The sequence below is a fragment of the Balearica regulorum genome, chromosome 1, assembly GCF_011004875.1.
Source record: "Balearica regulorum gibbericeps isolate bBalReg1 chromosome 1, bBalReg1.pri, whole genome shotgun sequence".
Taxonomy (NCBI): Eukaryota; Metazoa; Chordata; class Aves; order Gruiformes; family Gruidae; genus Balearica; species Balearica regulorum.
The window spans coordinates 203,193,596-203,214,269 of NC_046184.1; the positions used below are offsets into that span (position 1 = coordinate 203,193,596).

The 20,674-nt window shown below is 34.9% G+C and overlaps 1 protein-coding gene across 2 annotated transcripts in view; it reads right to left on the reverse strand.

Annotated features, from left to right (window-relative positions):
* The window catches only part of DYNC2H1 (dynein cytoplasmic 2 heavy chain 1), a 180,606-nt gene that overhangs the window by 105,439 nt on the left and 54,493 nt on the right, over positions 1 to 20,674 (reverse strand). For both annotated transcript variants that reach the window (XM_075742293.1, XM_075742292.1), the window contains 13 exons: positions 20,236 to 20,390; positions 18,419 to 18,556; positions 14,891 to 15,004; positions 13,472 to 13,632; positions 13,183 to 13,306; positions 12,326 to 12,447; positions 11,547 to 11,633; positions 10,122 to 10,248; positions 8,237 to 8,378; positions 7,566 to 7,675; positions 5,083 to 5,181; positions 3,769 to 3,892; positions 154 to 317 (listed from right to left, as the gene is read on the reverse strand). In XM_075742293.1, coding sequence (XP_075598408.1) covers positions 154 to 317; positions 3,769 to 3,892; positions 5,083 to 5,181; positions 7,566 to 7,675; positions 8,237 to 8,378; positions 10,122 to 10,248; positions 11,547 to 11,633; positions 12,326 to 12,447; positions 13,183 to 13,306; positions 13,472 to 13,632; positions 14,891 to 15,004; positions 18,419 to 18,556; positions 20,236 to 20,390 — 1,667 coding nt within the window. The remainder of the gene's footprint in view (positions 1 to 153; positions 318 to 3,768; positions 3,893 to 5,082; positions 5,182 to 7,565; positions 7,676 to 8,236; positions 8,379 to 10,121; positions 10,249 to 11,546; positions 11,634 to 12,325; positions 12,448 to 13,182; positions 13,307 to 13,471; positions 13,633 to 14,890; positions 15,005 to 18,418; positions 18,557 to 20,235; positions 20,391 to 20,674) is intronic.

The window sequence follows — 20,674 nt, forward strand, 5'->3', positions numbered from 1 at the left end:
TCAGTTTCAGCATCAATTTTACCATTTATATTTGTGTGCGAGAAAATATCTCTGTGACCATTAATGCAAACTGCACTATAGGGCTTTTTCCAGAAGACAGATGTAGCTATGAATGTCAGCTATACCTACATTGCTTTTATTCTAAATGCGTACCTGTCCTCGTAAGCCACTTCCTGTTGTGGTAAAGTTTACTTCTGTAACAAGGGAAGAAGCATCAGGTGGAATGAAGGGATTTGGATTCCTTGTCGATAGAAAAAGACGGAAGTCTTCATTATAATCTATCATTTTTTCACCTATTTGTATAGCATAACGAGGTCCTGTAAATAATAAATAGATGTTATAGTCACTCTGATTGGAACATTCTAGAATTATCTGAAAATAATGGTATTTGTGTAATACTTTATGACCAATAGATGCAAATATATGCATCTATAAAATTTTTATAAATTGTTCAGAAATAAAAATAAATTTAAAAAATTTATGGAACATAACCTATCCTGCATTGTTAGACAAAAAATGCAGTAATATAGCACTAGTGTAAGAAAGTTACACAGTGAGAACATTTAACACACTGCGGTAGTTTAATTATCCTTACCCAGTACAAAAAACATAAATGGTAAAAAATGCACTTGAAGTGAAATTAATAGCAATCAATCTTTGGAATTTTCAAATAATGAGGAAAAGACAAAACACCACAGTAGATGCACTGGAGAATTGCCCTTTTGTGTAAGAATCCTGTCATAATTTAATCACATTAATTTACATTTCCACATAGGTATACCACTCTATCAAAACACACTAGCCATAATTATATATTGACTAACTAAATTCGACGTTTTCTGAATATGATCCAAAACCATTAGATTTCATCTCTGGATCTGTTACATTTATTTGTAGAAGGTTGATGTTGCTGTACATTCATAAGTCTATTAAAATATTACTTTCTATGATAATTGTTACAGAGAAAGTCTATGAAACTAAAGATGCTGGAATATCTATCTAGTCATTAGATTGAAAGAAAAATATGCAATTATGAAATATCTCATAAATTTTTCTTATTAGAAATACATTTAATTTAATCACAGTATGAAAGAAACAATTAATTTATTAAATTTCTGCTGTCATGGTTTCAATATCTGTTTATACTTCTAATATTTTGACATTTCTCAACATGCCTGTCACAGAATGAAACTATATATATGGCCTCTCACCAATCTCCTTCTATCCTAGCAGGGTCAGAAAAGAACAGACTCAAACAATCACATAAATAGAGTAAGATTTTGCCTCCTGATAGTAAAAAAGAAGGAAGAAAAGAATTGTAAGATGAAAAGTTTCAAAGTGAAAATATCCTTTCCAGAAAATTTCTGAGGTAGCATAGTTATGTGCCTCTCTATTTTTAGCATTAGGAGCAGATCAGAAATGCTCTAAGTATAAATCTCTTGCTAAAACAGTTGTAGAGATGAAAATCACACACCAATTTTGCTTCTGTGCCAAGGATCAGAATAAATTTTAGGCCTATGATGTAAAAATGTCAAACAGAAAATGCAAGCTGTGCAAGGACAAATTTATTGCAGTAAATATATTCACATTTTTCTTAACGTTTCATTCCAAGTAATGAAAAGATGTACAATCATCACAAGCAAAATAACGCAGACAGGTCCCCACCTCCACATTTTGACAAATAGAAGCAGCATGTGCTTGCTTGTGAAGTGACTGAAAAGGACGCAAACAGTGACCCATTCTCCCTTTTCAAAAACCAGCTCCCTAGTTTGGACTTGCACAGACCTGGCATTAACATAGCTCATTAGCACGCAAAAGATGATGCCTGAGTATTATGAGCAATTTCCCTGAATAAACTAGTATATTTTAATTTAATCTGCTTTCTCCACAGTTCTGCAGACATATTAATCTCTTAATTTGATTCATTGAGTAAAATCAGTTAAGATGCCTGTTATATTGTATCTCCGCTTTCCAAAGTTCAGCAGAAGCTAGTGGATAAAAAAAGCTGTATCCTCCTACAGATCCCTGAAGTCACCAGTTTGGTCGTGCTCTAAATTTTTACCGAGGATAAACAAGCCAGCACATCTGAAATGGAAGAATGATTTAAACTACCATTTTCTTTGTACTAAACAGACTTTTCCAATATAGGACATAAATCTATCTAAGAACTCCACAGCATTTGCATTTATTTTTACAATGTATTTACATTTAAAGAATTACTGCTACCTCACCCACTATTAGATCTCAGTATTAGATGAAATGACAGCAAAGAGGAGACTTCAGATGTTTTCAGGGCCCAAAGTTCATACTTCAAATTTCATGCGCAGGCTGTGGTACATGCTGAGGAATTAACACTTGAGGCAGAAATATAATTATTTCTAATGATAATGTAAATATACTTTAATTACAATAATTTAGAAAGTATTTAAAATATACATTGTTGTATTTTTTAATCCATTCAGTTCTTTTGATATAATTTCAAAATATGCAACATAATTCAACATAATTCATGCTGAGATACTTATTACTATTTATCTTTGCTAAACTTTCAACACAATTTTTCATATCAACCTTTTTAAAGCAACTAAACCCAAAGCAGTTAAATATAGTCATATAGAGTACATTATCTCTCCAAAGCAGAGAGACTGTCAAATGTAAATGTGGGGGTTTATCCTTTCATTGCATCAGTTAAGGAAACTCCTTTCACCAAATTCCACTATTTTGCTGGTATTTATGACCCCCTGTCCTGGTTTTGGCTGGGACAGAGTTAATTTTCTTCCTAGGAAGAAGATTTAGGTGGTTTGGATTTAGGATGAGAATAATGTCGATAACACACTGATGTTGCTAAGTAGCATTTACATTAAGTCCAGGACTTTTCAGCTTCTCATGCTTTACTGACTGAGAAGGCTGGGAGGGGACACAGCCAGGTCAGTTGACCTAAACTGGCCAAAGGAATATTCCATACCATATGACATCATGCTTGGCATATAACTGGGAGGAGTTGGCTGGGGGGGATGGGGAGGGACTGCTGTTCAGGGACTGGTTGGGCATCGTTTGGCAGCTGGTGAGCAATTGTGCTGTGCATCATTTTGTTTGTATATTTTTTTCCCTTTCCTCTTCTGTACTATTAAACTGTCTTTATCTCAACCCACGAGTTTTACCTTTTTTTTTCCCCCCGATTCTCTCCTCCATCTCACTGTGGGGGAGCAAGAGAATGTCTGTGTGGTATTTAGCTGCCTGTTGGGTTAAACCACAACACACACACCCCAATTCCAAAGTCGCATCAGGGCCAGACCTGTGTGGCTTCTGTAGTTTCAGACAAATGAAAAAGAAACAGCAACACCAACATTCTAAAACTCTGATTTCTAATTGCACAACCAGTTGTGTACTTTATGGTCTATTTAAGGACCAAGCTCCTCAGTAAAACTACGTGTTTGAAATTATCACTAGAAATTAAAGTTTATATTGCGAAGAGTTGATAAAAACACTTTATGCTAATTCCAGTCAAAAAAATCTTTAAATACTTTTCAATATTTTTCCACTTACTAAACAAGAACATATCTCCGATGTGTTTCATATACTGAAGTGTTAGCAGCAGGTTAATGTCAAAAAAGGAAAAAAACCCACAATACTCACATTTTCAGAAAAATGGAATTTTATAGGAGATAGATAGATAGATAGATAGATAGATAGATAGATAGATAGATAGATAGATAGATAACCAACAAAAGCTTAGAGCAAGCATTTGTAAAGATCTTGGTCATTTACCTTGAGCGACAAGATCTTTTCTTAGCAACGGGTAAAGTACAGGCTCCACTCCATCCATTTCCTGTATAATTAGCGTTTTCCCAAATCTCACTGCCAGCTCAAGAGCGGTTAGGAAGTTGGTGTCCTGGACAAATAAAAATAAATTCCTTTGATTCATGTTTTTTTGAAATATTAATACTTCAGAATGAACAGGAAGGCATTATACTGGGGGTCTAAATCTAAAAATCAGTAGTTTAGCTGAAAAATTCTATTACAAGCATCATATGATATTTCAGGGTTTAGCCACAAGTGTTTAATTTAAATAAGTTTGATCTATTTAGCTACTGACATACAGGCAACCTATTTAACATGCCTAGCTATCCAAGTGCTGCAGCAGCAGAGAGCAGGTCTACCATAGGTCTTGTGTCAGGTCTGACAGGCACACCTGGAAGCCCTGGCTAGTTAATGCATCCCAAATGTTATTAGGTAGCTGTGTCTCAAAACTGAATCCAGACCTAAGGACAGGATTCACACTAAGATAGCTAAATGTAGTCTTTTATGTGTAGGTGTCTAAACATGCATATGGTGTTTAAGATCCTAAACAAGACAGATAACAGAGCCTAAAAGGTAATCAAGCCAATCAGCTAGCAGGAGAAGCATTCAATTACCCTAAGATACCTATCTAGTATCATCAGAGAGTCGCTAAAAGGTCTGCACAGCTGGCAGAGATCTCTGGAAGACCTACGTTCTGTTGTAGTATCTTGAGGCCAGGTGGGGTTCAATAAGGGATTTTTGAATGCATTAAGTACCTGCCTATGTGTGAGCCAAGGGAGCCAAGACTCGTCATCCACATAAGCAGTGACGTAAACAATTAATCTTGGGTACCTTAAACTCAAACTGAAATCCAACCTACTATTTCCAATGTAGATAATACAATACAAAAATCATAGGGAAGAAGTGTATACATAATCCTGAAATCCAGTGAACTGCAACCAAGAATACCTCCCCGTTTGCAAATCTTTTACTATCTCTCTCTCTCAGCAGGAAATACTGATATTCTTGGAGAGGGCAGCACGAAAAGGCAAACTTGTAGAAATAATACTAGATGTTGACTCTCCAATTTTAAATGCTCTGATCTCCTCCTTGAGTAAACAAATTTTCAGTACTATGTAAGAATCATTGTAACCTAGAACTCTGTGAGAAATTATATGCTTCATGGAATATAACACTATTTTAGGTGATTGTTATCAACTCCTTTAAAAACTGCTGTCTAAAGTCTGGAATACAGCGAGCTCAAGCAGAACAGAATTGTAAGATCAAAAGTAAATATTGCACCTGTTGGTTAATAACTTCCAAACGTGATTCCTTCAAATGTGTCTTCAACCATTCAGTAGCCCGGAAAGAAGGGTCTATCAAAAATGGGCAAACTTTACTCTGGAGGAAAAACATACATATATATTTTTACTGAAATCTGTTTTGTTTAAGAATAAAATTGGAGTCCCTTTTTATTTCCCCAAACTAATTGTACAACAATTTTAAAATCTTTTTCATTAACAAACTGTTTAAAGAAACAACAACAGCCTAATAACAAAATGATAACAAAGGAATTTTATGTCTTTCATTGTATTTCTTAAAAAACAAAACAAAATAAAAAAACCCTAAAAAACCAAAACCAAGGGGTTTTGGACGACCTCTGGAGGTCGTCTTTGTCCAAACTCCCTGTTTGAGCAGGGCCAAATGCAGCTGATGGCCAAGGACCATGTCCAGATGGCTTTTAAGTATCTCCAGGGATGGAGACTTCATCTCTTCCCTGGGCAACCTGTTCCCGTGTTCCGTCACCCTCACAGTAAAAAGTGTTTCCTCATGTTCAGATGGAGCCTCCTGTGTTTCAGTTTGTACCAATTGTCTCTGGTCCTGTCTCTGGGCATGACTGAAAAGAGCCTGGCTCCATCCTCTTTGCACCCTCCCTTCAGGTATTTCTAGACACTGATAAGATCCCCCTGAGCCTTTTCTTCTACAGGCTGAATAGTCCCAGCTCTCCCAGCCTTTTCTCATAGGACAGATGCTTCACTGCCTTAATCATCTTTGTGGCCTTTCACTGTACTCTCTCCAGTACATCCACATCTCTCTTGTACTGAGGAGAACACAACTGGAAACAGGACTCCAGATGTGGTCTCACCACTGCTGAGCAGAGGGAATGTATCACCTCCCTTGACCTGCTGCTAATACTTCGCCTAAAGCAGCCCAGGATACCATTAGCCTTCTTTTCAGCAAGGGCCCATTACTGGCTCGCGTACAAACCAGTGTCTGCCAGGACCCCGAGGTCCTTTTCTGCAAAGCTGCTTTGCAGCTGGGTGGCCCCCAGCACGTGTTGGTACCTGGGGTTATTCTTCCCCAGGTGAAGGACTTTCCAGTTCCCCTTGCTGAACTTCATGAGGTTCCCATCAGCCCATTTCTCCAATCTGTCATGGACTCTCTAAGCAGCAGCTTGACCCTCTGGTGTATTGGCCACTCCTCCCAGTTTTGTGTCATAAGCAACCTTGCTGAGGGTTTAAATATGTATTTTCAGCAATTCTCTGGCTCAGTCTGACAGAAGAATACTTTCAGTGTTGGTTTTTTTTTTTTTTTAGATTCTGAGTCCTGCTATTCCAAACTGAGTAACTACACAGATCTCAAACTGAAAGACAGGGAAACACAGACAATATCCAAGCATCAAAAGATGATGAGAACAAAAGCTTGAGAACTGTACTGTAGATGACATTGGTAAAACACCATGTCCAATTCCAGTCTTAAAAGGATGCTGAAAAAAACTGTACACAAAGAAAATTACTTGAGCTGAGGGAGGGCTTGAAAAACCTCTTCACACACAGTGAGATTTTTAAGAGCACAATCTATTTAACTAAGGAAAAGGATGAAAATAAGATTTTATTATAGCATATAAGTAGCTTTAAGGGTACAAAATGGTATTGATTGAAAAACCTTTTAATCAAACTAAGAAAGGAATAACTACATCTAATATCAAGATGATAAAGCAAGATAAATTTAAATTGGAGAAAAGTCTGTAACTTATTTGAGATAACCATCAGTCATCCCAGCAAACTACCTGTGGCAAATGCAGATTCTCCTCAAGGTATTAAATCTTAATTTCTAGCATATCTAATAAATGACTACATTGTCACTACAATATTATGTACATAATTGTGCAATTGCATATGTATATTTGTTATATAATATATATTTATATATAACTATAAGATAAAACTGAATCTTGATTATAAGCATAGTATTATCATCCCTTTCTCAAGTATTATTAGCTACTGGCCTTAAGTGAATGGAATTTTGTATTCTGTATCACAGAGCTAATGTGATGAAACCTGACAGTTTAAACCCCAGATGTTGTGAAAGGTATCTGCACGCAGCCTTTTCCTTTTTGTGAGGAAAAAAAAGTATTAGAAATGATATGTCAAAGTGAACATATGTAGGACATAATCTTCCACTGACTCTATTGATGTTAACGTTTATTTACATTTTTAGCCTGAATAGACTGGTATCAGGTTTTGTCTGTTCAACATTTGGAAGAAAATTGTAAAAGAAAAAAAAAAAAAAAAAAAGAAAAACATGTATTTTCTTTAACTGCTTTTTTCCTTTTGCTACAGAACACCCAGAGTTACATAAGTATTTGTTTCTCTCTGTGTGTTCTCTGGTGCTAATAAAATAACACAAATGAAACAGTTCAAAATTCCAGAAAGATACTGTGTTACTGAAATCTGTAGAAATTGAAAAACTTCCAACAGAAGACAAAAAACCCACAAATTTACCTGCAAGATGACAAGAGCATTTTCTATTGAAAGGTCATCTGAAGGTAAACCTTCACTTTTCCAAACTAACTCCTCACTTTCTGTACACAGGAACCGCCGTAAATCGAACTCTGATAAATGAAAGAGTATAAGTTTGTGCTAGTGTTTATAGTCTGCACAATTTTTAAGCATTTACCACTCTATGTACAGTGGAGACTCTGTCTAACACAGTGCAAGTCTGTAGATCAAGCTTAAATTTACTATTTAATTGCTTGAACTTATTACTATTAACTAGCTGATGTTATAAAATTATTTAATGCTGTTCTTAACATACATAGATAAAAACGATAACTGAAAGAGCAGAAGCATTAAGAATGCATTGGCAAACTTATAACAGTTAATGTGAATACATTCATTCCTGTAAACTTTTCTTTTTAAGCAAGGACTATGACATTTTAAAGAATATATAAGTATTTATAATCTTAATAATTAATAGAATAAACCTAAGAAATAGTCTGTCTGTATATATAAGTATTTCTTGAATTAGAAAATGTTGTCACTTTTCATTTGGGAACATCAAGACAGTTGAGACTGTTCATTAGAACCCGTTGGCATTTCTCACTTCCTCAATCACTCAGTCAAGCTTACTTACTTACACACGCATGGAGAAATACAAACAGACACAAAATTACTTTCAAGGCCTGCTGATTTGGTCCATTCATCCAAGCTGGTTTTCCTCTGATCCTCAGGAGCAGCAGAAAGATAAGTAATAAATGCAGCTGCCAACTGAGCTCTTTTAGGCAGTGTAGCCAGTTCATCTGTTATCTCTGACACCTTAAAAAAAAAAAAGTACAGAATGTATCGGTGTATTGTAAGCAAAACCTGTTAATATTTCTCATCAGTTACTAAAAAGTCAGAATTAAATTTGCCTGCCATGGAGAATACGGTTGAGAGGGTCTCTCTTCTTGCATTTCAGGTATCTATACCTAGCTAACCCACAGCAAGACACACATGAAAGTATGGGAGAAGTTCTTTTAAGCTCTGGGCTAGAGCATGGACAGATATTTTTGATAATTTAGCTACTAAAAATCTACGAATTTGAGAACAGTTCACCTTGTCACTTATAAGCAACTGGGTAAACAGTACTGTAGTAAGAAAAATAAGAATTACGTGAACCTAGTCACAGTCAGTAAGCGAGTATCACTTACAAGATGTATACAAATACTAAATACCATATGTATCTATTACACTTAAAAATGTGATTCACTGCAGACTTACATGATAAAATACATTTATCATATACCTTCAAATAATTTATCTGCACTACATCACCTCTGCTTTGAAATTTTGGAGAAAAATACAGTGTATCAAAATAACATAGAAGACTGCCATAATTGGTTTGAAAGTACTGCCACTTTTTTATTTTAATCAAACTGACATAAAAATAAAGCTGATATACACAAATTAAAAATGAACTTTCTATTACTTCCGCCTTACTTTAAAGGGAGATGCATACTGCTTTTTCACTGTCCTCAATATGGGATGAGTTCCTGACTAATATGGTCTACAGCATACCATTAATAGATAGTCTGAACCTTCTAAAGACAGGGGTAATGTACCAGAGTGAAAAACTGTGAGGAATCACTTTTGGAAGCATGTAAACTCCGGGGTTCAAATATACCCAATCCTTGCTATAGCAGATGGAATAGCTGAAAAGCTACTTTCAGAGGAAAATCTTCCATTTCTTTCCATTACACTACTCAACCTACAAGAAGGATTCATCTAACCCTAACTTTGGTTCTTCAAAATGCACGCATTTAGTCTAACTAATTGTTTAGGCTTTTTTCAGTGTCAATGGAGAGACACGACCATGTCTCTCAGCAGGGAGATTTTTTTCCATTATAAGATACCCAAGCAAGCTTGGTATCACCTTCTGGAGGTGACAGCTATTTTCAGCTTGTATGTATCTTGAAATTTTCTTTTCTGTTTCAGTCTGAAGAAGGTCCCATGTATCCAAAGGCTTGCCAGTTTTTCCCAAATATATAATTTGAGCAAATAAGATATGCTCACTTTCCCTACTTTAGAAGCAGAAAAGTTTCAAACACATAAGTGAAGACTTCAAAAGCAACCCAACATTTTGGGTAGGTCTACACTTCCATTTCCAACATTGATGCCATAAAGGAGATATGTTTTAAGACTGTGATTGTTTAATTCTTTCCCAAAATCTGTCTCTTTTAACTTTATCTCAACTTGGACGGTCCAACTGCTGACATGTTCAACCATCATAACAATTACATTATTATTGTGGTTGAAAAACGTCAAAGAACATTGTATGTTTTATATTAAATACCAAAGGTTTTTTTACACATTCTGTAGCTATATGTTATAGGTAAGGTAACTTGTACAGTGAAGTAAAAGGAAGTTTCAGAAAGAAGAAAAGCTTTTATTTCTAATGAGAAAATAAATGTACACTTAGGAGACATGCAGAATGGCAATAACTCACATTCCCCAAACAGTGTAAAAATTGTATTTTCAAACTATCAGCTATAAGATGTATTCATGAAAATTTTCACTAACCTGTGTGCTCCACCTTTTGTGTTCCCTATCAAGTTGATTTATCAGTACCTCTGCAGCTTCCAACGTTTTCTGAGCTTTACTTAGTTCCGCTTCAAGTTTTGCTGCTTCTGCTGTTCTACTCTGGAACCTGTAAAACAACTACTGTTTGTAATTGCTATAATGAACTACTAAACTTGTGGACAGTTATTTTCAAGGCAGTTTAACTGAATTTGTAACAAATTCCTCCCTTACTGTTCATGAAGAACACAACTACAATTCTCTTTTATACTTTCTGCTTCTAATTGACAGATGAGCTTGTTAGACTTTTAACTAACAAAATTTGTACAGATACACAGATGAGATTTAAAAATAAATTTGCAATATAGACTATAATGTCTGAAAATCATTCCTTCTTCTACTTAAACAGCCTGATGTGATTGTAGTGATTGTGTTAAGTTTTGTTCTGCACCTAGTCAGGACAATAGCAGGCTCAACACCAAACTATATATTTGTAACTTTTTAGTAAATTTAATCTATGAAAGCTTTAAAGGAGAATATTGCTAAATCACATGGATGTCCTCAGTTCAATACACAGTAATCTATTTTGTAAACTACTATGAAGTAAGAACATGCCCCAAACAACAGGCAAGGTTTAGGTAATATTTTGTAAATTCTAATATCTAATTAACTTAATATTTAATTAAAGTAATTAATGCATTTAATAATCCACCTTTTAAATGTAATATATTTAACTGTAATATATAGTATACAGTATCTAGTTAATCACTATATAGCTGAATGACAAGAAGAATTCTCCGATATTTTTTTTTCAGACTAAAAGACATGACTTTTAGTAACATGCACATATGTCAGGTTGTAAAGTATTTCCTATACTCACTACATAATAGAAACATCGAACTAAAAGACTTGGATTAAACTGAATTTGGAGAAAATATAAAGGTTCACCACAGCAATTTTTATGCCACTGTGAGTCACATACTTGATGAGATGCTAAGAAAAAAGGAGATAGCTAACTAGCTATCAGAAAAGCAGGCTATCCTAAAAGAAATAGAACTGCCATTATTCAATCTGTGATGAGTAGAAGTCTTGTACAGGCATGTTTCCAAAGTCCTAAGGAGATATTAAAGTCCTTCTAGATTTAAAAGGTGGACTCATACTGCTTATCTTTGACATCTATGTCTACACTGAAGGCTTCCAACACAGTCAGTAGTGAGAAGCAGGTACTTTTAAGGAGCATTTCATCTGATCAATGAGATGAACTGTATTCTAATAGTATTTATTTATCTCCACTGCCTAATTATCACTACTTCTGATGTAAATATCTTGCACAGCAAGGAATTACATTTGGTTAGATAAATTTCATTATTCATACTGTAAAATCATTAATTTTTTTTTTATAACTTGAAATAAACATATCCAACTTACTTATCTTTCAGTTCCGATACTTTTCGACCAACAGAGTTCAGAAGATCTTCTAATTTCTGTTTTCTGTCTTTGGTTTTCTTGAGATTACTACAAAAACGTAACATTTATTTTAAGACTATGGATCCAAAGGAAGAAAAAAAAAAAGACCAAATGTAACAGGAAAGTCACTTACATTGATATAGTTCAGAGGTAGTTCTTTCTTGTGATTTATATTAACAAAAATCTGTTTTCAAGTTTTGACTACTACTCATCACATAGCTTTAAAAATGGAAACCAAACACCCCATTCAAATGTATTCTTAAAGATCAGAACAAATTCTTCCAATAAAGAATTTTTAGACCTCGCAAAACAATCAGTATAGATCCCTCAGGTTATGGATGGTCATAAGGGTATGTCATATCTTTTTGATCCTAAGGAGAAACTGATTATGCTTGGTACACAACTGAAAAAAGAACCACACACCCATAAAGTAGCATGAGTTTCACTGACAGAATACATTTTAAGTATATCTGTAATGTTCATTTCTCCCTGACACATTTCAACTGAGATAGGTAACTTGTGATTGGCCAAAAAATATCCAAGGCATAGCTTCCAGAAAAAACAAAATATTGCACATTTACTCTTTCTGTCTCAGCATGAACATTTTATTATCTATGGATGAGGTATGGTTTCTTATCTCTTTTGTTTTTACCAAACTTCAATTCCTCCTTGGTGGCTTTAGTTTCACCCACCACCAGTGGTATTAAGAAAAATTTATTTTGTAACGGTGTGTAACTTACGCTTCCAAGCCAGCCTTTTCTTTTTCCAAAGGCTGAATTCGTTCTAGGACATGGGAATACTGGACATTGGCATTCACCCAAGCTGCTAATGGAGCAGCTGCAGCACTGGCTCGCTTAGCATTCTGAAAAAATCAGTAACAGTTACAAGAAACTCCTTGAAGTATAATGTAGATGAGAGAAAAACAGGATAAATAACTGCAACAGATTTACGAGTTATCAACTTAAATAGGCCCATTAGCCAGCTCCTTTACTGAACTAATCTTTTAAATTGTTACTAAAAGATTATATTGTAGGCCATCAGTCTGTTTAAAAAATAATAATAATAATGGGTATCTTTACAACTATGAAGCGTCACTGAAGTTAAGTTTTAAATTAACATGTAATTTATAAGTGCATTCCTTCTCAGGGAACTACAACTGTCCTTTTAAAAATAAGGAACTAGTATTTAAGAATTCTCTTTTTATAGCTACTGCCAAATTAATTCTCAAAGATCACCCATGCATTTGATCATCATTAGTCCTCCCTTTTTAATTAAGTGTACTATTAACACTCTTCCTGCTACAAGGAGGCCAGAAGGAACCAGTTAAATTCCTTGATCTGAGTTTGAATTTATACCAGTGACAAAAGTGTCCGTAATAACTTATTATCCCACCACTCCTCAGTCACCAACAAAATTCTCACTGTAATCTCTGCTACACTTTTATCTCTTTATACTGAAAAATTCTGTAAGCACAATTCACTTTTTCTCCAGTTTAAGTTCATTCTAAACATTATGTTGGCAAATCAGACAATCATGACTTTTTTTCCTTTTTTTCTTTTTGTCTTTTTTCATTTTATGTAATGCAATCGGGAATTACCTTTGGATCAAAAGATGTTCTGTTTTTTGACAGAAGTTCTTCAACACTGTCTCGTATTTCTTTTGGAATATTACGAGCGTCAAAGGTTGCTATGTCCTCCCTCACGCCTCTTTTGGCCAAGAAGCTGTAAAAAGAATTCAATAACCAAGTAAAGAAGAAACAAATGTTACAAGAGGTTATTTCCCTATGAAACCAAAGAATTCTGCACACACGTTATTCCTGAATATAACAGAAAGTATTGCATATTGTAAATTATTTTTTAAGTTTAAAGCTTAAATAGAATCCTCACCTCTTCATGCTGACCCATGATGTATCAAAAATCCCCATCAGCCGTAAAACTCCTTCTAGTATGTCTCTGATTATGTCAGGAGGCATCCGTAGAGACCGGATTTCTGACAAAGACTCTGGCTTTATATTTCCAACTGCTAATTTAGCTTCATTAACCAGTGGCTTAAAACATAAAAACACATTAAAAAAAAAAGAGATAAGGATACCAGAAACTGAACATTTGCCATTTCAGTTTTCATACAATTTCTTGTACCTTTTATGTATTTTATTACCTAACCAACTGCCATTGATGCATATTCCTGTGCACAAGTTGTTTAAACATTGCCATGTGTTTATTAAATGATAGTAATATTTCCATATAAAACAGCATATTATAATCTTGACATTCTCTAACTTTTCATTCAGCCTTGTAATTCCTAAACATTATATAGATATTAGTATCAAACATGTTTGTTTGCTCTTTTCTTCCATTGCTTGAAAGTTCATTGTGATACAGATATGTTTTAATAATGGTGCTAATTACTATTTATAGGCATGCCTCAGGGTATCTTTTAAAGATACGTAGAAGTACAGGTCACAAAAGCTTTCTATTTTAAGTAGCTAAATAAATCCAGACAGCCTTCGGCCTTATCAACAAAATGATAAGAAAACAGAAGAAAATTAAAGATTATCATTAAAGACTGTGCACACCTTGCACATCCTTCATATATATTAAAGACCACAGAAAGGGATTTACCCTAATCCTGTAGTTCTATGTCACTTTCAATAGAAGAATATAATTCCTTGGTACCTATGATATTTAAAAGGAAAAAAAAATTAAGTTGCTGGACTTTTCTCATATTAGTGCAATTAGTGCAATTTTGAAATGGATGGGATGAAAAATAGACTAAAAGCAATAACTGAACACACATACCTCCCAAAAATCCTGATGCTTAACGGCCATAAGGTCTCTTGAATGAGCAGTTTGCTAAAGTGCCATTAGGATATATAATTTTCAGAATTTAGTAATAACTGGAAATTAAGTCTCTCTAACTAAGCCCTATGATACTACCAGTTTGACCAAGGCAGAGTAATGTAGTTGGTCTATATAAGTCATTGGAAAACATCCATAAAATCTGCATAACCCAACTGTAGACCATGGTAGCATAGAAATAGCAACTGGAGGTAAGATTTGGCCTGAAAAATCTGTCTGTAATTAAGATCTAATAGAACACAAATGCCAAAATTACAGTGCAAATATGGCAAATAGAATCATGTTTTCTAATGCATAAAAGTTTTAACATCAAGATAATTTAGAGTAAAATTTAAGAAATGCAAGGACAAATTTTGCAGAACCATTTTGCATGGCAGGACTTGAGTAAGTCAAGTAACATCAGACTGCAAAATATCAGCTTATCAGCTTATCCTTATCAGCTCTTACCTGAACCTCTTTTAGTTCATCTTCAATTTTTCTTTTTCTTTCTTCTATTTCTGCAGCCTCTTCTGCTATCCGGTGTTTTATTTTTTCCATTTCTGTTTTTTGCTCACTAGCATTCTGTGAAAAAAAGAATACCTTTAGTTTTCAAACTTACATAGATTTTATTCCTTTACAACTTTTATTTCTTTTAGTCTTGATTATAATTTGCACAATACCAATTACAATAAAATATCTGAGACTATTTGATACTAGACAGGTTGACTAGGTAACTAAATAATATAGAATATGCATTTTTTACTTTTACCATGTCTCCTTCCCTTTCTTCACCACAGACAATAACTATACCTCTATTTTTGAGGCTCATTATGACCTTTTTTGTCCTTGCCTCTGATTTTCCATTCCTTATCAGCATGTCAGTCGCTCTCTAAACGGGTAAGAATGACAACCTCTGTAACATTCTTACTGCATTTGAAAGTAGTATCTTCCTGCCATTGACTTTGTAGCTGCTCACATCTCTATTTCACAACACCATTAAAACTCTCCTTTTCTATAATGTTCATAAAAGCAGCAGTTGTGTTCAAACTACAACCTATTAGTCTAAAAATACTCATACATTATTTACTTGTAAATTTGCACCCATCTGTCTGTAAGGATATTCGTCTAATGTCCTACACATCTATTGTAAGCTGTTTGGGATTACATCTTTTTTGGTTTTTTGGGGTTTTTTTTCCCCCTGGATTTGTATTGTGCCTACCATACAGCAGACAGTAACTATTAGCCATCCCTAGGACTCCTAAGCACTTCAGTACAAAGATAAATACCTAGTATAGAAAACCACAATAAAGAGGACCTTACGTATCCTTAAGTTAACAAAAAAACCCCCTAAAACACGGACTACCAATGCTAGCTACAAAACAAATAACTGAGGATAAATACATAAAATGCATAAACGACAAGTTTAATATTCTAGGCTCAGTTCACCTAAAAGATACAAGATAACAAAGCCTAGAATTTATGTTTTTCCAGTATAGAACACATTATTATAACCAGCAATTGTCGAGCTGAGTTGAACTTGTAACAGGAGGTAACAGATGTATGTAAGCAGAGAAAACCTTGAGATTAATAGCAATCTTTCTGAGCACCTAACCCAAGCTATAGACCAGCATGTCATTGAAGATTACATTCAAATCCATAAAACATCAGCTACATAAAACCAGATTAGAAATTTCATGCAAATGTACATGTACTGAATGATAGCTCTCAATAAGAAAACCTTAAAATTCAGTTGTAGGTCAAAAGCCTTGCTCTGAAAGAAGATCAAAAGAGTCTGTATGTATTAGAGCCCTCTCTCTTACATAAACTAGAACATTTGAAGTTCCATTAAAATGTTAGAGGGCACCTACACTTTATGCTAATCTAAATAATCAATCAGAATTCTACAGTAATTTTTCTGATGTCAGTGGGCCCATCATGTTTCATTGCTTTTGGCCTATTCTTTGATTTTGTCCTACAATGTAATATGTGCTATCCACACAACCTGTATCTCTAGTGGACAACAGCAGACATACATTTAAAACAGGAATGAGGGAAAATGGCGTAATAAATTCTTTGAGGCCAGCAGTGAACACACGAAGCCAATCACCATTATTCAAATTCATGTAGAGTAGGCAGATAGAACTTAAAGTACTAAAAATTGCCAACAGAAGTAGACTTATAAAAATGGGAAGTAACACATCTTTAAAGCACTGTGAACTAAATGGTTTGAAAGAGCAGGCATCCACTTTACTGCATACAGAGAATGTCTTTGTCATTGAACTTCTTTATTTAAGTTTGCTTCAGACTTATCAGACTAAACCAGTGACAAAACAAACAGTGCAGTGACAACAGATTCATTACAGCTTATCCTATATTTATAATTCCTGGAAGTATTAATGTAGAGATCTATTTTCTGCACAATTGTTTTATTTAACTGAGAAAAACACTACTAAAGAAAATGACCTTCTCAAAAAACAGAAGGTCTACCTCTGAGCTGTAAAATAAAAATTCAAGAAGTGATAAACACAGAGGTATTATTTAACCTTCTTTGAGGTTAACTTCTGAGGATCAGATCTCATGAAATACATACTTTCTGATAGTCCACAGATTTAAGTCCTGGTATTTGTTACTTAAAACAGTGCTACTTGTCAGTGTTTTGTTTGAAGTTCCTACCTGTAATTGTGATGGTGTGCTCTCCCCTCGCCCCCCGACCTGACCTTTATTTCCCAAAACTGCTCAGGCGATAACCACCAGTGGTGGTGGTAATGGAGGCACCTGGTCATGATGTCTGCATCTGCTCAAAGTGGATTTGGAGATAGATAACACCACAATAGCCAAGGCCTAATTTGAGGAATGTGCCCACCTAACCAAGTGCTGGTCAATGTCCAACTCAAGCCAAGTTTGGAAGAAACAAACATCTGTGGTTGATACGCAAATATGACTATTAGTCAATCATCTTACTCCCATGAATAGTGAGCAGCCTGAGAGCTCTTTGAGCTCTCCTGCACAGGAGCGGGCTGCACGCCAGGGTCTCCCCTTGAGTAGGGACACCTCCCAAGGTTACTTCTTGAAGTTGAGAGAATCCTTATCGCGTCAGATACTCAGTAAGTGAATTGGGAATAAGTACTTTGAACGTCTTAGCTAAGCGATATAAAGGATTGATTGTGCGCGTATAATTCTTTAGACATAAACCCTTGACCAAGTCTGAGACTAGGACTGGATCCAGCCACACCTAGACGCCTCTGAGTAGGAGTTTAGAAAGCAAGGGGGGGTCCTCTCTGAACTTCGCGACTCAACGGGAGGGTCTCCCTGACAGTTTTGTCTGACCCTGTCCTCTATGCAGTAAATAATCAAGCGTACCTTGCCATCAAATCTTGTTAATTGACTGTTGCATTTACCATTGAACTTTGTTAACTCACTTTGTTATCAATAAAAGATTGCTGCTTCTCTCTTCCGAAGTGCATCCCTCTCTCTCTATCCGCAACAGTAATAAACATTGTAAAATGGATCAGTTTGCATTTATGAAGTTCTAGAAAAACTTTCAGACTAAACTACAGGAGTAAATACTACTCAAATGCAAAACTTGCACTGGTCTCTTCCTACTCATTCAGTTCAAATTGCCCAGAGACGTTGTGGAGGCCTCCTCCCTGGAAGTGTTTAAGGCCAGGTTGGACAAGGCTTTGGGCAACATGGTCTAGTGGAGGGTGTCCCTGCCCATGGCAGGGGGGTTGGAACTAGATGATCTTTGAGGTCCCTTCCAACCCAAACTATTCTATGATTCCATGAAATATAATTTAAATTATATAATCCTCTGTCCTGTTGCAAGTTTATTCAAGCCTCAGGACTCATGCATACCCTTAGGCAAATTCTTCTAAAAGCATCAGGTTTTGTAACCCTTGAAAAGAATACAAAGCACAGGCAGTTATGGACACCGCAAACAGAAAAGCATCTCTTTTTTTTTTTCCCCCCCACTTCTGAAGTGACTGTATACAACACCTGCATAGATACTGTAATTTCTTGAAGGGCGGCATCAGCCTCATCCTGCTTCGTTTTGAGTAAAATGCTTTGTTCTCCAGCTTTTCTGTTCAGTTCATCTACCAGGGCTTTAGCTTCATTCAGCTTTGAAACACCTGCCTATAAAAGTTTATAAGAAGCAGTTATTTAGCAATGAATTTTAAATGGATTTAAATGAAGGTTGGTTACAAATAGTATTGCACAAACTAAGAGTAATGTAGACTAATATTCTTACTTTTTATGTTCCACATTTTCTTGATATTATTTACATTTTCTTAATATTATTTAAACTAAAAATGAGATGACACTCCTAGATGTGTTGCTGTAAGATGTATTACTACATCAAAAAGCTAAAACCAAAATTCTCAGCATAACAAACTTTTAATGAAACAGCAACTAGTACATAATCATTTTTTCATTAATTCAATAGTATTTCAGCTAACTGATATTAACACCATACATCTCCTCTAAAAGCCAATTTACAAAAATTAAACAAATTGAAACAAATTAAATTATCCTATTTCTACATATTTGTGCATTCTGTAAAGAACATAGATGTACATAAAACAAAGCCTCAGTTATGCTTAACTATTTTCTTTATTCACACTTTCTAAATTATTTACTCTATGGTAATCTGATAGCAGAATTATTTCAAGATATATTTGAAAAAAAAATATTACCTGGAAGATGTTTTGATTTAGGATACGCATGCCTAATTTTCATATAAATGATTACATTTATTTAACAAGAGCATTTAACAAGTAAATGAGTGTTTGTCACAAACAAACCACAGCTAGTTTCTAAATAAATAAAAAACCAATTTCTATCATTACAAACCTAAATCTTCCTGAATTGCTTACTACAGTGATGGAAAAATATTGGCAAGCAGAATAAAAACAGAGTAGAATACAAGGCAAGGAAGTCATTTGTTTTGATAGATGCTTTAAGAAGCAATACAGCTTTGCAAGTGTGGATTCAGAACAGCAGCAAGGGTCACTGGGAAAAGGAGCTGAAAGGGAAGGGAAAAGGGTAAAGACAAAAGTTACATGTCCTAAAGGATCGTACAGATCTTTCCAGAAATACACTGGGGGGAGGGAAGGAAGTATGACTGGAAAGATAACAAATAAGTTTCAAAAATAAGCACATTATGCATACAGACCGGGAGTGAAATGACATCTGTGAGGTGAACTGCATTTGGTCTAGAACTGCATAAAGGTTTGATGTATGGAAAAGGAATTAGAAATCAATTCCAAAACACAAAATGAGAGAAAAATCACAACAAAGGGAATCTTGGCCAAAGCTATGCAAGAGCACTATGATGTGTAAGATAACAGCTTGTTGAACTAGTAAGAATCACACAAAGCAGGAAGTTGCTGTAAAGATATAAAGAAAGGGATGCAATACAGAGCTACATGGGGAAAATTTATACAAGCAGAAGCAGGACTTCAACTGATGGAGATGATGGGTTGTTTGCAACATATTCCAAACATATGGGTGAAAAAGTTTAAAGTGCTTTCAAGCACTTTTTACTCTTCCAAGAAAACATACCCAGTCTGATACATCCTTGAGGAAAAATATTAATTAAAACAAGAAACTACTCTTCGCTCTTTGAGGCATTTGAACAGAGATGTGCATTAAGATTCATACTATTCCTCTACTGAAAACACGGCATGAGCATATGCCAACAGAAGATACCTCACACAACCATGTCAGCAGCTACAGCTCATTAATACACAAGACATTTCCAAATGTGAGAGTATTTTGAAAATCCATATGTTAAAAATGTTTTAAATACATACCTGCAAGTGGTTCTGTCTTTTTATTAGCTCTCTTCTTTTATTGTTATTGATGGAACTGTATATATGAAGGAATGTCATATACCTGCTAGGTGTTGCTCCATACATTTTACATGACTCATGGATTGCCAGAAATGACTTCAGAAAATCAGAATCACCTGAACAACATAATTTGTTACACCGATAATAATATACTCTTTCTTATCTCACATTAAAATAGCTAAGGAAGAGCAACAGAGTATGTTTTTTTACATATGAATTAAAGGCATTCAAAATATCACAATGTATATACTTTTTTCAAAGTTCTCTCAAGCAAACAACATGTAATTACATTTGAAATACATAATCTTCAGAAAGAAATATACTGAAATTATTTCAAAGCTGTAATATATTTCATTGATGTTTGGAAAAGAAGGCAAAATTAATTGCAGATTACTGAGGG